This window comes from Notothenia rossii, assembly GCF_949606895.1.
Source record: "Notothenia rossii genome assembly, contig: scaffold_173, whole genome shotgun sequence".
NCBI classification, from domain to species: domain Eukaryota; kingdom Metazoa; phylum Chordata; class Actinopteri; order Perciformes; family Nototheniidae; genus Notothenia; species Notothenia rossii.
Genome location: NW_027640179.1, coordinates 37,033 through 53,715, shown reverse-complemented (window position 1 = coordinate 53,715; position 16,683 = coordinate 37,033). Strand labels below are relative to the sequence as shown.

Here is a 16,683-nt window from a genome sequence, read left to right as displayed (position 1 = left end):
ATGCACATTTATATGCTTTCTTTCAATGTTTCTATCTTAAGACTGTAATATTCTGTCTTCAGTTGTAATAGCCGCTCTTTCGCTTTAAGGACCTTTTTTTGCCTTTTTAAAACCCTCATTTCCATCCTCAATTTCTTCTCCACTAGTGAACTGGCACCAGCAGCAGGAGGGAGAGGAGAGGCAGGGGGTGCACAAAGAGGGCGAGTTGGAAGAGGAAGAGCAGGGAGAGGAAGACCTGGGAGAGGAGGCACAGCTGGAGGAGGTGCAGCTGGAAGAGGAAGAGCTAGGAGGGGGAGAAGAGGAAGAGCTGTGTGATGTGATGCTGGACTTTCATCTTGTGTGGGGAAGATATATATATAATTTGTAACACATTTTTGGGAAGTGGGTTGAACAGTTGCACATTGTAATTCTTCTGTAAATATTAAACAAAGGTTTTTCATGTAGCCTATTGCAATTATTTCATGCATACCCCTCAATCTCCTTTAGCAACTCGACTGCAGGATCAGCTGCACCCTCAAGGCCAGTTCTGCTGGTGTCAGAGTCTAGGACGGCGTACACCACTGATGCAACTGGGGCCAATGGCTTTGGTGCAGATCCTCCTCCTACAAATTACATTTCAGTTTAATTCACAACGTTTCATATCACTGTAGCCTTTGTTAATTGTAAATTTAAATCATGCAAATGCTTTTCCCAAATGAATGCAAGCAATGTTAATAATGGACTTACCTGTCGCCGCGACGGCTCTTTTATAGTCGGCAATCTCCGACCTACACTGTGATTGCAGGGCATACGACCTCTTTTCGCAGTCGTCGGTAGAGCGACACACCGCAGGGAAGGAAGAATTGAGGTTTAAGCATATTTCTTCCCATGCCTCCCGCTTCTTCTTACTGGTCCCTCCAGAGCCACATTTCCCCTTTATTATTCCTCTCCAGCACAAACTGGGCCAGCAGTAACAATTGGTCCTGGGACCAATTGGGCTTTCGCTTGCGTTTAACTTCACTTTCATTCATCATGATAGGGGGGCTTTAACGGCGGTATGGGCTGTTATTGAAAGTGTTTAAGTGCTGGAAATATGCTCATTGGATAATAGTTTGCGGGGTGCTTTTAATTGCCTCCTCGATTTAATGCAATTTACGTATTTTTATTGTTTGCTCTCTCTCTTTAACGTGCATATACAACGTCATTATCGTGGTCTGCACAAACTTGTCATCATGCGTGTATTCTGCTAACTGCACTGTCCATAACTATTTGATAGGAATACATTTCTAGCCTCGGCTATTTCCTTGTTTTAGTGGGCTCGTTTGTGGGATGTTGCGGATGAGTTTCACCGAGACCGCCTGCTCTGAACAACCAATAACCGTACTGACCGCTTCTAAACTCATGCACGAGAATCGACGTCATCCATAGCAACGGCGCGTCACTCTTAGTTCACTCTTAGTGATTTATCCTTAGTATGAGTAGGTCTCAGCGGCTTTGTGAATAACTTTTAAGAAAAAACTCCTACGTAAAATGTTTTAGCGCGAGTTAGGAGCACTCCTAGCGGTAAGATAAAATGCTTTGTGAATACGGCCCCAGATCTGTCTCTCCTCCTCTGGTCCAGCCTGTCTGGATCACCTTAAGGACACTTTGAACAAACAGATGGAAAGTTACATGCGTGGGTTACAGACTTCTTTACATGCAAACAACGTTTTATCTTCTTTTCAAAACAGGTCATAATCTTATTGTTATACTTAATAAATTGCTGGATATCACAGCCCTTATACTGTATCAGTTTGATTGAGTATTATTGTGTAGGTTCTTTTTATTTTACTGTTACTTTGGATGAGTTTTTCATGAGTCAGTCAAATTAATTTGTTTTAATATATGCCATATTCATATGTATCACACACGTAAGGGTAAGACACAAACCTATTGAACAAATGCAATGCAATGGATAAGCTTAATGTTCACTGAAGTCACAGATAACGTCATACTGTATCTAATATTTAAACAAATCATTTCCTTGTCACTAAAGCATTGACTACGCTATTCATCGTCCCTAAATGCAGGCATTAAGTTACATGTTCCATTCTACAGCCACGAAAAGGCTGTTTCTCAAGTGTGATGATAATACAATGAAAAGAGGCATTGGTAATAATAATATTAAAAACAACAATGTTTGGGTCGTTCGTCGGATACGGTTAGCCGCAATAAATAACTCCAGTTCAACAAACCATATTACAATATCTAAGGGAGCGTTATTTCTGGACCATCTTGAAATGTGACGTTCATATTTTAAAGATACACACATTTCATTGTGACGTTGATTTAATATACACTAAGCCTCTCTTCAACAATACGTTGGCATTAGCTAGTCTATTTTATGCTATAGTAGAGCATAGCTAATTTAAACGAACCTTAACAATGCATACAGTAACTTCCCTAAAAGGAGGGTCTGAGCTCCTATGAAAGCAGTGAAATCATACATCTGTGGGGGTCGCTAATACATTACCAACAACCATTATTTTAATCACAAATAATGCATTTTTCAATGTAATGAGTATTATTTAAGTTAACGAGGTAAACAGGCTAAAAGAAAAACACGTTTTCCAAAAGAACTACGCATGGTATTGTCTCTTGAATGACAATATGCCTGCACCTCACCTCCAAGGTATATAAATATCCAACAAGCTCACTGCAGAAAGCCTGGATACACTCGTATATTTCTTCTTAGATAACGACTACATTCACCTTCCTCTGTGAGGTCTTCTGTGTTATTGCAGTGACTCATGAACTTCCTGGTCTAAATTGTTGGCCGTTACTCATGACTTCACATTGTGCTCTCACTAACTGTGACATGGAGCAGTATTAAAGTTTGATAGTGTTGACATGGGTCCCTTTATGGTTTTGGTTTTGACTCCAGGGCCCAGGAGTTCAAAACTTTTAATCTCAATCAGATCCGATCAGATTTTGAAATCGCATTTTTTGTGATCCAGGATCAGACAAATCGGCCAGATTTTGTCCCTGGAGTTCAAAGCAATTCAGGATAGGATCAGCCTGATCCAGATTATGATTTTTCAAGATGACTAGATCCTGAATATCAGTGCTATAATCCTACCGAGCGCCACCTAGTGGACATGAAAAATAATACAAGGAAGACAAGAGAGCACATTGCAGAGACATCAGTTGTCTGCAATTACTTTTGAAAGGTGATGACAAATTAATGGACATTATTTTTGTTGAAGATATTATTTCTTTAATCTAAATTACATTTGTGATTGACAATCTTTGTTGTGATACTTTTATGAGCATAAACATTTATGTCCTCAACATTTGGTTGAAAACAAAATAGGCCACCACAAACGTAACCAAAAAATGAAAAATAAAATTGATTTCCCATGAAGGCTTAAAATTGTGTATTATTTCAGTTAACAAACTTTGCCATCTTATTTATATTGAAACATATTTTTTAATAAATGGTACAGTACATTTTGCTCTGGTAATCCACTGGAAATCCACCCCTCTGGTGGGATCAGGATAATCCAGTTTTTTGGGATCAAACTGATCCCAATCCTGTGTTGTCGGTTTGAACTACCCGTTTTGAAGATTTGATCCAGATTAAAGCTTGGATTGGATTTCCTGATCTGATCAGATATCAAAGTGATCCTAATCCTGTTTTTTGGTTTTGAACTCCCCAAAATCCAAATCTGATCTGATCAGATAGGGATTCAAAGTTTTGAACTCCTGGGCCCTGGGCACTTGACAGATTGTCAGCGCGGACATATGGCCGCCCGAGGCACCAGTGTATTCTCCTTATGTCCGTCTGCTTGATGTTGTTAATAGGATCGACATTATGTCTTTAATTAGAGCTGGATATAAACGTAAGAGCCTTTTTAATGTTTGCACAGAGCAGAGGGAGGTTCTGAGGCATAGAGAATAGGGAATGGGGAAGGGAGGGTACATTTCCAAGAAATACGTCAGAATCTCTGAGATAATTCATAATTTCTGATAAAAAATGTCTTAAATGTTGTTACTGTAGATTTGTATTTTCTACTTTTTTTGATGCTATTTTAATTCTACTTGAAATGTTTACATCTTGGATTGTTTATTTAGCGTCTTTTAATTTCTCTAATGTACAATGCCTTGTCTTTTTATGCTGCTGCAACGCAAACATTTCCCAAATTTGGATCAATACTTCTTATCTTAACTTAAAAAGAGGTGCATTTTCTCTGATAATGGTGATATCTATGTAAGAAAAACTCACACATTTACTAAAAATCTAGTTTTGTTTCACCCCCTACCTCTGGCTTTGTAAATCCTATAATATTTTTACTACAACTCACATAACACACCATCGTAGAGACATCTTCAAGTCTTCATTAAAAACTCACCTGTTCACCATGACCTTTGACCCCTAAACCAATCACACTGCTGTTTATTAAATGTTTGCTTTATTATTTGCCCTTCTTGTTTGTTTGTTTGTTTGTTTGTTTGTTTGTTCACACCATGTAAAGCGGCCTTGGGTCCCTTTTAAGTAAGTAAGTAAGTAAGTAAGTAAAATGTATACAAAGTGCTTGACAAAGCATTAAAACATCATATGAATCATAAAAGATTAAATGACCAAACAAACCACGTGTTAGGAAGTGCTAAAAACACAATAAAAACATATAATAAAATAAAATAAAAGCACACAGGTTACCCAAACGCCCGGCGCTATACAAATGTAATGTATTCTTATTATTATTATGATGACATCCTTCTGGTTGTATTCACCTGAGCTGGCTCCATGTCCCTGGCTCACTCCGTCCTCACTGAGGCTGTGAAGCTGACACACTCCAGAGTCCTCAGCCCCCATGTGCATGGGCTTTGTCAACAGGAACTTCCTCACACACACACACACACACACACACACACACACACACACACACACACACACACACACACACACACACACACACACACACACACACACACACACACACACACACACACACACACACACACACACTCACACACACACACGTTATCAGTTACTAAAGCAGTAAAGGTTCTGCACTGACCCCCCCCCCCCCCCCCACACACACACACACCTTCAAAACACTGACCAAAACACACCTCTTCAGACTGGCTTTTAATGTGTGAATTATGTTGTGTTGCTGTTTTAATATTTTAATTGAACTTCTTACATTTTATTTTATTTCCTTTTCAGCACCACTGTGAAGTGTATTGGAGCACCTGGAAAAACGCTTAGAAATCAAATGTATTGTGTATGTACACAGCTCTGAGACGCTTGTATAGGCTTGTATACAAGATTACCATTTCTCTAAATGTACAGACATGGATGACATATTATGCAAAACACATATGACACTTTTCTAAAATGCAGTTCATTAATTAAGTAATAATTTCTACATCTGGCTTTTGTTTTTTTGCACCATTGCTACAGCTCTGTCTTGCTTCCTCAAGTGCATTTTCTTAGTTTACAAATGTGTATTGCACCATAAATCTCTCCAATAAAAAATCAATGACTGGTTGTACTGACATTTTTGACAAATTGGTGAATTAAAGTTTTGCAACATAAATAAAAAGTATAGCTACATCCATATTTTAGTAAATATCTCCTGCTGTGTTGTTTGAACCCAGGGTTAAGTGTGTCAGATCAGTGGATAATAAATGATTAGTGTGTTAGCTTAACAACCACTAGAGGGCGCTCTTGTCCACATAGATATGAGTTATCTAAAGTAATTTGAACACTGCTCTGTAACTCACTTTAATGTACATTTACTGACTTTATGTGCCTCTGTGTTTACGTGCTTCCTATATTTATATTAGATGAGCATCAGGATGCCTCGATGTGTGTGTGTGTGTGTGTGTGTGTGTGTGTGTGTGTGTGTGTGTGTGTGTGTGTGTGTGTGTGTGTGTGTGTGTATATATGTAAAGCACTTAAAGAGTGTTTGTTGGAGTACAAAAATGTATCGAGAGTTAACTAACATTATCAGTGGTCCTGTCCTCTCCAAAGGTACAAAAAGGCCTCCCCATGGCCCCTACGTGACTAAAAGCTCTCACTAGTTAAATTAGACCTAGCTGTACTCGCTCACTGGTGAAACTTTGCAATGTCTAATTGCAATTAGATGGATGAGGTCAGGTAGGCCTTCGAGTATCGCTATTCAGAAATTTAGACTTTTTCTCAAAAAATCTGAATTTCTAAATACCGTAATTTTCGGAATATAAGCCGCACCTGAATATAAGCCGCAGCAGCGGCATACCACTCTCGGTTCCACTTTTACTTTTGCGCGCTACCTGTCTCACTCTTTTCCGGCCTCCAGCTTTTCCTGCTGGAACCCGCCGCTTAAAGGTGGGGGTCCGCGGACCAGCCATAGAGCCCATAGAGTTAAAGGTGGTGGCCGTTAGCTGTAAAAATCCATAGATTAGCCGCACCGTTATATAAACCGCAGCGTCGAAACATGGGGAAAAAGGCGCGGCTTATAGTCCGAAAATTACGGTACTTAAAAATAATAAAAATGACTCGTCACCGGCTTGATCTTCAATCTCAGGATCCATGTATCTGTGATCCTCTCCAGAATGGAAGTAGTCATCACATACAGAGCATCAACTAGTTCCTGAACAGTGTCCTTCACATGCTGATATCCAAGAGAGGGAGTTCCACAGTCACAAGATGGAGGAATAGAAAGCAGTATTCAATGTTCACTTCAGATTAGCTCCACGTCAGAAATGATCATGCTTGTCATATGTCTCTCTCCATAGAGGCTGAATCATCATGTTAATCACATAGCTATCATATGCCTCAAACAGTCCTGATGCTCTGCTAGGTAATCACACATCCTGTCATGTTCACAGCTACAGTTGATACCTTTGTTATCATGTTACTCTCATATTAGAAGAGGACATTCCCTAGTATTTTCCCCACAGGATAGAAGGAGTAAAGTGGGCGAAGGAAGGATGGAGGGAGTTTTGGAGTAGAGACACAGGGAGGATGTGAGCCTCACATGCAGACAGATGAACATAGACTACATTTACTAACGTCAAATATGAAATATATCAAAATAAATTGCCTAAACTAAATATATAAATCAATGCACCTTCAATGACCCATTTCTATTATGAGTATCAATCAGGCAATAGCACACACATGGAGAATCAACGGAGCAATGTTAACATGATTTATTAAAAGTGTATACATTACATTATGTATAAGTTATACAAATGTACAATTACATAAGGCTAAAATAATTCAAAATCTAGATGATCAACACTTTAAATCCATACAGTACATTCTCAATCCTGAAGAACCGCAAACATGACTTAGGAATAATATCTACAGTCAGGTTTTTACTTTAGTTCCTTCCAACAAACAGAGCAGAGGGTCAAAGAGGATCAATGCAGGCTGATAGTTAGACAGGCTGTTGTATTGGTCAGACCAACATAGTGAGTATTTCAACCGGAGGGGAATCTGACACAGTAATGGATGCACGAGGCTGTGAGGAACCACTGACACGAATGACTGCACAGCATGATGTCAGAGAGCAGAAATACAGTAAAACACAGGTCTGTGTGAAGTTTATCTCTCAACACACACAACTAAACACACGCTGTGACTCAAATCATGTACTTCTGGATTTACATCTGTTTTCCAATAGGCGCTTTCACACCGGAGTACTTTTCCCAGAAATAGTTCCAATAGTTCCTGGGACTTTGCGTTCACACCAAAAAGATCTGGAACCAGAACTTAGTTCCCAGGAACCTTTTCACCTCTTTTCAGTCCCTGCAAGAGAGCAGGGGCTTTCGTGTGGAGAAAAAGGTTCCTATGTCTGATTGGCCAATTGCAAACCACGCCCCGTTTGAAGCCGCCATTTTATTTGCTCGCAATCCTCGCATTAGCATTATTAGCATTAAACCCGCGCACCAACAGAGAGAGACTGGAGCGGTGGAGATGAGGAGGTCCCAGCAGCTTCTACTGAAGCCAGTCCCCAACTCCGGGGACTTCGGGTGGCAGTATATGCCGTGAAGTTGTTTGCGGCCTGCCAGTAAACCCAAAGCAGAAGAAGAAGAAGTGACGTCAGCGGCTCATTTGCGTAATCTTCCCTCAGGAACTTATTCCGGTGTGAACGCGATCTGCTAAAGATTTCGAGGGGACTAAGTTCCGGGAACTATTCCTGGGAAAAGTACTTGGTGTGAAAGCGCCTGATGCAAAGTATGGCAAAATTCACTATGAGGTCCGGATGGAGCACTTATAACTGTTACAAAGTTGGAGTGGAACCCTAGACACTTCTCTTAACTACCATCATTTTGGAAGTTACATAACCAGCCACGGTTTCTCTGATAAACACAGAATTATGCAAAGAAAAGTTATAAATGTGGAGTTCTCTTTCCACTTTTTTTAGTAATGTACCACTTTACTGTTGTTAAATACAAGCCACTGTTTATTTGATGGTGTTAGTTGAGCAGTCTTGTAATAGAGAAGAGCAGGAACGAGCCCTAAAAACCACTTACGGTTCTGTGGTAACTTCCGGGTTGGACTCTACTATTTGCTAACGATAACATTGTTAGATAGCTAGCTAACAGCAGCAATAGTCACAAATTCAATGTTCACAACTTCACAGTCAACGACATGGCAGTGTACGAAGGGAAGAGTCCAAATTGAGACCCAGCAACACGGACATGTCAGAGAATGTCCCACTAATCCTCCTTCGCAGCCAGGAAGGAAAAGGGCTTGAGCATGTTGACATGCTGAGGGGGAACACACACGCACGCTTTATGCGGACGATACACACTATTCCCTGCTAAACATTATACTCTCTCACGCTAACACTTAGATTCTGCTGAAGGCCATCTGTAAGATAATTAAAAAATCCCTTAAAAGGCGAGTCTTCAGCTCTGATGCAGCTCAGATCAAATTAAATGATCTGATACAGAAAGTGGTTTTAAGTCTGACAAGTTTCTCCGTGCTTGCAGATATGATTTTGAGTTGTTTTTTTATTGTGTGAGATAAGAAGTCAGTCTCAGGCACTGGACAGCATCGTAGACGTGAAGATCTGCTGCAGGATTTGGGGGATCTGTTTGGTGTCCATGGCAACGAAGGATCTGCCCGCTGGAAGGGTCTTCTGGAGCCTGGATGGAAACGAAAAGAAAAAAAATGATGGGAGGTTAAAAACAGAGACTGGCAACAGAATCAGATTTCTTTTCCAGACCAGTATGGCAGTACGTTTATTAAAAAGTGAATGAAACACATGTACAACTTGTATTTTAGATCGTTTTGTGTTTTCCAGATACAATTATTTTACGCAGACAAGAAGGCAATGACACTGTGGAAGAAGTGAAACATGTTGGGCCGTTATGAGCGCAGCATCCAGGTCATTATAGCTCATTTAGCCTTACACGAAATTGGATGCACTCGAAACAGAAAATGTAAGTACAGATGTGTTCGGAATAAGACACAGCATTAGTCCAGTCTTCTAGTCCTCTTTTCATTTACTACTTATTCTCCCTTTCCTTTTGTTTTTATTCCACTTCCTGTCATCATTATCCGTATTCGCTGTATTTCTTTTTTAACCCCATCACTGATTATTTCCTTCTGTGCTTATTTGAAGCCTTATTTTTGCCGCTGCCTATTATTTATTAAAATTAAATAGCCATTCATATTTTACTGTTACGTTCATTATTGTGTTTTATCAACAAAAAAAATATTTTTATTCTCTTGGTTATTTTATCTATCAATGCTTTTTTTGTTTTTTGACACATGCTATTACAGTAAACTTAGCTTTAACTTATTCTCACCCTCTACCTAAGTCCACCAACCCTGTCTCCCCCTCCTCCCCTTTCTTCTTCACCTCTTTTCCCCTCTCTTCTCTCTTGTTTTCCTATTGCTGTAATCATTATCTTATTTGGCTTTTTACCCCATCACTAATTCTTCATACTTCCTCATTAGCCTTCCTAATGTTCACCCTCTACTTTACCCACAACCTCCTCTCCTCTCCCCCCCTCCTCACCTTTCGGCCTGATCTCCGAGGGATCCGATGAAGATGGCGAAGGCGTTGACCTGGGGATCGGAGGTCAGGACTTGAGCGAATCTTTCGGGCCGGATGCCGTATCGCTCCAGGTTTGCGTCGCTGAGCACGACCACAAAGTGCTCGTCTGCCTCCTCCTTCACTAACTCCTTGATGCTGGAGTCTGTTCCCTCCAGAGTGAAGTCTCCACTCATGCAGAACTGAGAGTGAGCGTGCATCGTCTGCAGAGAGAGAGAGAGAAGGATTTAGAAACCATTTAGGCATCACAGGTGGAGACGCTTGGCTATAAGATGGAGTACCAGAGGCTTCAAACTACTGTGAGGAATGTACTTAGAGGGTTATTCAACAAATAGAAATATCAGACTGGCTATAAATCAGAGGAACATTCAAACGTATGCATAACAACCCCAATGCTCTAAGGCTGTCTTACGGGTAATAAGGGAGAAAGCAGAAAACAGCTACTCTTGGGCTGATTTGAAAATGTGTATTTGAGGGTCAGTTCAATAAAGTTACAAACAAAAATTCAAAACATTTGAAAGATCTTTATATCAGAGGAAACATCAACAACAACAACAACAGTGGAATCGTTCAGTTAACTCGGGAAAAGAGGAAATCAATGCAACAATACCAAATGTTTGTGTGAGAGAGAATAACAGGTGCACAGGAAAAAAGCAGACTGATATGAATCTGTACCTTGAGGACTTTGAGTCTCTCTTTGTTGTTTTTGGGGACTTTATCCGCTCTGACCAGCTCGATGTCGAACCCGTCGCCTGAGTGCCCCACGATATCGTACTGCGTGGAAAAGAAAACACGTTAAGTTAGAGAAAAATCTGCCAACACAAAGTTAACATCAGTCGTGGAAATCAACGTGCATTTTCACAAGTACTGTACTTAAGAAGAACACTTTAGAGGACCTGCGTAGAGTGAAAAACACTTTAAGTAAGAGACACATCAGAAAACACAGCACAAAGGTTACATGTATCGTAACACATGAACATAAGTGTTACTCTTATATCGACACCAGGAATAGCATGTGTAGAGAAGTGTAAAGCTGAAGGTGTGCAGAAACGTCACGTCGTAACACACTACACACACACACACACACACACACACACACACACACACACACACACACACACACACACACACACACACACACACACACACACACACACACACACACACACACACACACACACACACACACACACACACACACACACACACACACACACACACACAGCAGGTGTTTCAGTCATGGTGTTAGTAGTGATGGTCTCACCTTGAACTTGTGCTCGTAGTTCTCCAGCCCCTCCATCACCATACACACGGCCTCCATGGAGCGCTCCAGCCGTCTGTCCACTCCGTTGAAGCGGTACATGCTGCCGGAAACATCCGCTAACACCCGCAGACGCTTGGGCTTCTGCTGGGGACTGCCCAGCTGCGTACACACACACACACACACACACACACACACACACACACACACACACACACACACACACACACACACACACACAATTATTATATTTCTATTAAAACAATATTCACACTTCAAGAATGATCATTTACTGCCTAACACTGTTACCAGGAATTCATAAAATACTGTTAAATATGCATTTATTTTAGCATCTGCCTTTGTTTGTTTTTTGCGTCAGATATTTTTTATGTATTTATAATGCTTATAATATCTGTGAATATTGGAAAAGAAAAAAATAATTATAGACAGAAATAACAAACACAAAGAACAACATCTGTATTAACACACACACACACACACACACACACACACACACACACACACACACACACACACACACACACACACACACACACACACACACACACACACACACACACACACACACACACACACACACACACACACACACACACACACACACACAGACCTCTGGGTCCAGCTCTCCTCTGCGTTTGTAGATAGCCTTCTCTCCGGTCAGTCCATCGATGATTTTAGCGTCGTCCAGTTCTCCCAGAGCCTGGTTCTTCAGCCACTGACGCTCCTTCCCTTTGGCCTGAAAACACACACACCACTCCTCAGGTATGATAGAAAAGAAGAAGACTTGGTCTAATCTCCATTATCCTCACAGAGGGAAAGAAGCCCGGGGCTCAAAGGACCAAAACAAACAATAAGCAACGTTCGAGTTCAAAGCCAACGGTGGCGTGGCTGCAAACACCTGGATGGAAAACACAAACACACACACGCACACACACACACACACACACACACACACACACACACACACACACACACACACACACACACACACACACACACACACACACACACACACACACACACACACACACACACACACACACACACACACACACACACACACACACACACACACACACACACACACACACACACACACACACACACACACACACACACACACACACACAACCCGCTACCCACACGGTTAGTTGTGTTGCTCATTCCACGAATGCATGATCCTTACAAGTTGTACCTCGTTGTAAAGGTGACTAATCAGGCTTTCCAACGATATAAAATACAATACCAATTGGTATTATTAAAGGGGAGGAATAATCGACCGAAATAACGTTTCCAAACTTTTTTTGAGGAATTTAGATTGTATCCCTTAATGTCGAGATGACCTAAAACTACCCCAGGAAGGAGGGGGCGCTGTCACCAAGGAGCGTCCTGATTGGTTGAGAGAACAATAAGCAAGATCCCAGGAAGTGATTTTGTCTCCATTTTATTATTATGGTTTAGATTTTCCTGTCTTTGTTTGAGCTTCTTTGAGGAGATCTTGGTTGATGCATACTGGGTGTGTTGGACTCATAACGTTTTTTTTATATGTACATTGAAAATATACTATAAAATTAAAGGTAGGGTAGGTAAGAATGTAGAAACCAGCTCGAATGCGCTAGAATTTGAAAGTACACAACCGGGAAATCTGCCTCTTCCTTCAGACTTCCTTACAGAGCCCCTCCTCCACCACACACGAACGCACACATGACCAATGAGGGCACGAGATAAGTTTGTGCACAGATGGAAGGCTGACAGGCAGGTAGGCCATCCAGTTACTTTAGCCGGGCCGGCTCAGATGATTGGTCGTGTTTTTTACAGCGCCACGGCTTCCACAGATGACATTTTTGTATGTTTCTATTTTCAAAGCATTTAATATATTCATTGCTATCGGGATGTTAAGAGCATTCCATGGAATATAACAACAAGTGTTTCTGAAGTGAATTACCTACCCCACCTTTAAGTGACTATACCATAATATTTGTAATATTGTCTTGCTCAAATAGCATGCTTAAAACGAGAGAAGAATCCAAATGCTCACCCGTTAAAAAATCAATATAATTTTGTACTGTTTACACAATGTTTGGTATTTCTTGACACCTTAGTATCATATATGGTGTGAACAGTTGTTTGTTTGAGATGTTTATTCATCTCCCAGAAGACAAAGACTTTGTAGAATCCACCCAAACATCTAGATATGAATGCTTTCTGTTTTGTCTGGTGTTTCTGTGAGTGTGTGATGCTGACCTGCAGGCTGTCCAGCACGATGCGCAGAGATTGGACCTGCCTGCTGACGGCGCTGGAGAACCGCTCGTACATAGCAGCGTCGTACTCACTCATATTGATCTCCTTCAGCCTGAGGGAAACACACAGAGAGAGGAGAGGCACATGACTTCATTTGATATGTTTTAGACTAAACACTCATTACATTTAAAGCATACGATATGTTGGATATGAGTTATCTGGACTCACCTGCTGAGCACTTCCCGATCACAGACAACATGATTCAACACATGCTTGACATTGTTGTGTATTCTTAAATGTTATGAGAGTACATAGCGGGTCTGCTGTGTTGAGGAGGATGAACATTCAGACATTTCTCAATGCTAGCTTCGGCCTTTACAGAACTCTTTCATAGATGAAGGATCTGACGTAAGATTTAAAATACAAAACCTAAGGTCAGGTCGATAGAGGAAGAAAAGTAAAAAAAAGACAGAAAAATATGTGTGTGTGTGTGTGTGTGTGTGTGTGTGTGTGTGTGTGTGTGTGTTATATACCGTTCTCTGAAGGCTTTCTCTCCCATCTCGCGGGCTGCTTTGCGGACCTCCTCTGGGACGGCGTCTTTCTCAGCCTGGGACACCTGGTAGGAAACATCACAGATCAAATCCCCGCTGAGACCCTTTCTGATCCGATGTCTGCTATAAAAGCATTTCATGAGTTAAATCTGAGCCCCGTCCTCTTTCCTGAAAGTTGTGATTTAAGCAGTTCACATCAGAATAAATACATCTGGGTTTCAGGGTGTGACGTTTAAGGTGGAGGGGGGAAAGCTGACTATAGCTCGTATCCTTCAGGCATGATCGATCATCGGAGACGTCATCAAAGAGGTGAGGTAGACCGTTCTCTGGGTCTCCTTATTAGATGTATGGTGGTGGGAATAGCTTTAAATTCCAGTTGGTTCTTGACTTGACTGAAGTTGGGATCCCTCCAGAAGTTAACAGGGATTTAATTTATTAGTGGAGTCCCCCAAGGCTCAGTTCTTGGTCCTCTATGTTATTATCTTCGGCTCACGGTATTGTTATATTTGTGAACTGATTGGCTTCTTACCTGGTGGACTTTGTGTCCTGCATCCAGCCGGTAGGGACCTCCTTTCCCCCCGAGCCCCGCCGTGTCTCTGCCACCTGCAAGGGAACGTTTTAGTGATGGAGTCACTCCATAAAGAGGCATCAAGTTGATTTGTTTACATCAAATCTGCAGTTTTTTATCCCACTCAAAAGTATTTGTAACCTTTTTCATAGTCACGTATTCCTGCATTTTTACTGGCAGCTTTATATCCCTTGCAATATCTTCTTCTTGCACTTTCTTATACATGTTATCTTTCATGTCCTAAGTATACTATAACAATATAATAATGTCACATGTAAAAAGAAGGGTAAAGACATCATTTAATCTTGAACCAATCACATTTGTTTAAAGCACTTTTTGTCTGCAACCATGGCTGGAAATCTAGCTTTTTTCCAACTATTTATTGAACTATTTAATTATTTTGTTTTAGATTATCATTGGATTCTTGTTTAACTGATAAAATGCCCTCAATTTCCTGGAGCTCAAAGTCATTTCTTCAAGTTTAATATGACTAACAGTGAAAAACAGATAGATATTGACCAAAGAAAAGTATGCTAAACAAGTGAAACTATAAATTATAATCACAATTATTGTCTTTTCCAGCTATTATGGACAAACACTAATCCAAACCTTTGATTTGAAGGAAGGGAGACTGAGTGCCTTGCCCAGGGGCAATAAGCACTTCCTCTCTCTCATATCTACACTTCCTAACATGCCATCAATCATAGTGATGTTTGTGTGAGGTGTCATCACAGATTTTAATCACCATATGGTGGATTGAAATTCCTGTGTGATGCTGAGTCAGTAAGAGATGGCAGAAGTACACATATCCTTTACTCAAGTAGAAGTACAGATACTCGTGTTTATAAATACTCTGGTGAAAGTAGAAGTACTGAATAAACTTCTTTACTCAAGTCAAAGTAAAGAGGCTTTGAAATGTACTTCAGTAAAAAGTACCCATAACTAGCAGCTGTTTTAAAGAGTACCTGACCTCCCTTTATATTAATAGAACAATAATGTCATTGTTAGCTAATGAATGTTTCCATGGTGACCAACGGCAACAGGACAACGTTTCCATTGGTCCCTCTTCTTTAGAGAAGACCAGGAAATGATGGATACACGGATCGTGTTCAAATTAATAGGCACGCAATGACTCTAAATAATAATGATCACGCCACCAAACAGACATTCAGACTAAAGGAACCAGCTGTTTGGAAAATGAGAGAAGTAGAAAGTACAGGTATTTGGGTTCAACATGTAAGAAGTAGAAAGTACAGGTATTTGAGTTCAAAATGTAAGAAGTCAAAGTAAAAAGTCCTCACAAAAATAAGTAGTGGAGTAAAGTACTTATACCAGAAACATGTATAGTACAGTAACGAGGTATTTGTACTCCACTACTTCCCACCTCTGAGAGCCAGTCAGAGTCTCTGTTACCTGTGCCTCCCGCCCACTGGTTCCCTCCGACGTGAGGATCGTTGTTTGCGTCAATCTTTCCGTGTTTCGGGGCGCTGACATCCAGACCGCTGTCCCTCTGGATGGTGATCTGAGAGGAGAGGAACAAGAGAGGCGGTCAGTTTTCAAACATTAGTTTTATTATTATTGTTTAATTTATGTTATTTATTTGTATTTTATTGATTTATTGATTTATTGATTTATTGATTTATTGATTTATTTCACGCACACGCGCACGCACACGCACACACACACACACACACACACACACACACACACACACACACACACACACACACACACACACACACACACACAGGGAAGCAGGTGGAGGCGAGGTGTGTGCACAGTTTGGAGCAGTAACACGTCTCTGTGCAGGTATACAGAGAGCCCTGTAGGCAGGTATGTTTAAATACAGTAGTGCTACTGTTGTTTGCAGTGAGCTAACACCGAGCACAGGCAGAGTCTGTTAGTCTGACCTGCAGTGGACTCAGGGTGCCCTGTGTGCACTGAAGATGTGCAGGTGTGTGTGTGTGTGTGTGTGTGTGTGTGTGTGTGTGTGTGTGTGTGTGTGTGTGTGTGTGTGTG

General features: G+C 41.0%; 2 protein-coding genes across 2 annotated transcripts in view; both read right to left on the bottom strand.

Moving 5' to 3' along the window:
* Positions 1-36: 36 nt before the first annotated feature.
* Positions 37-1,347, bottom strand: LOC307026998 (uncharacterized protein). The gene is made up of 3 exons (XM_079695171.1): positions 727-1,347; positions 470-602; positions 37-283 (listed from the first exon to the last, which is right to left on the bottom strand). The coding sequence occupies exons 1-3, from the start codon at positions 1,004-1,006 to the stop codon at positions 85-87; spliced, it is 612 nt and encodes a 203-aa protein (XP_079551297.1). The 5' UTR covers positions 1,007-1,347; the 3' UTR covers positions 37-84.
* A 5,799-nt stretch (positions 1,348-7,146) lies between these two features.
* LOC307026996 (von Willebrand factor A domain-containing protein 8-like) overlaps positions 7,147-16,683 on the bottom strand; it is a 44,769-nt gene continuing 35,232 nt past the window's right edge. Inside the window, exons 12-20 of the mRNA XM_079695161.1 lie at positions 16,078-16,186; positions 14,626-14,699; positions 14,079-14,161; positions 13,549-13,657; positions 11,915-12,040; positions 11,287-11,445; positions 10,698-10,796; positions 9,987-10,225; positions 7,147-9,108 (exon numbers count right to left, since the gene is read on the bottom strand). Of these exons, the coding sequence (XP_079551287.1) occupies positions 9,000-9,108; positions 9,987-10,225; positions 10,698-10,796; positions 11,287-11,445; positions 11,915-12,040; positions 13,549-13,657; positions 14,079-14,161; positions 14,626-14,699; positions 16,078-16,186 (1,107 nt within the window). The 3' untranslated portion in view covers positions 7,147-8,999. The remainder of the gene's footprint in view (positions 9,109-9,986; positions 10,226-10,697; positions 10,797-11,286; positions 11,446-11,914; positions 12,041-13,548; positions 13,658-14,078; positions 14,162-14,625; positions 14,700-16,077; positions 16,187-16,683) is intronic.

What these genes read in the sequence shown, in the direction of transcription:
- LOC307026998 (XM_079695171.1), bottom strand. Translation starts at nt 1,006, where the DNA reads ATGAAAGTGAAGTTAAACGCAAGCGAAAGCCCAATTGGTCCCAGGACC. An exon ending in AAGAGCCGTCGCGGCGACAG is followed by an intron (nt 603 to 726) that starts GTAAGTCCATTA and finishes TGTAATTTGTAG; the next exon opens with GAGGAGGATCTGCACCAAAG. An exon ending in TTGCTAAAGGAGATTGAGGG is followed by an intron (nt 284 to 469) that starts GTATGCATGAAA and finishes TCCCCCTCCTAG; the next exon opens with CTCTTCCTCTTCCAGCTGCA.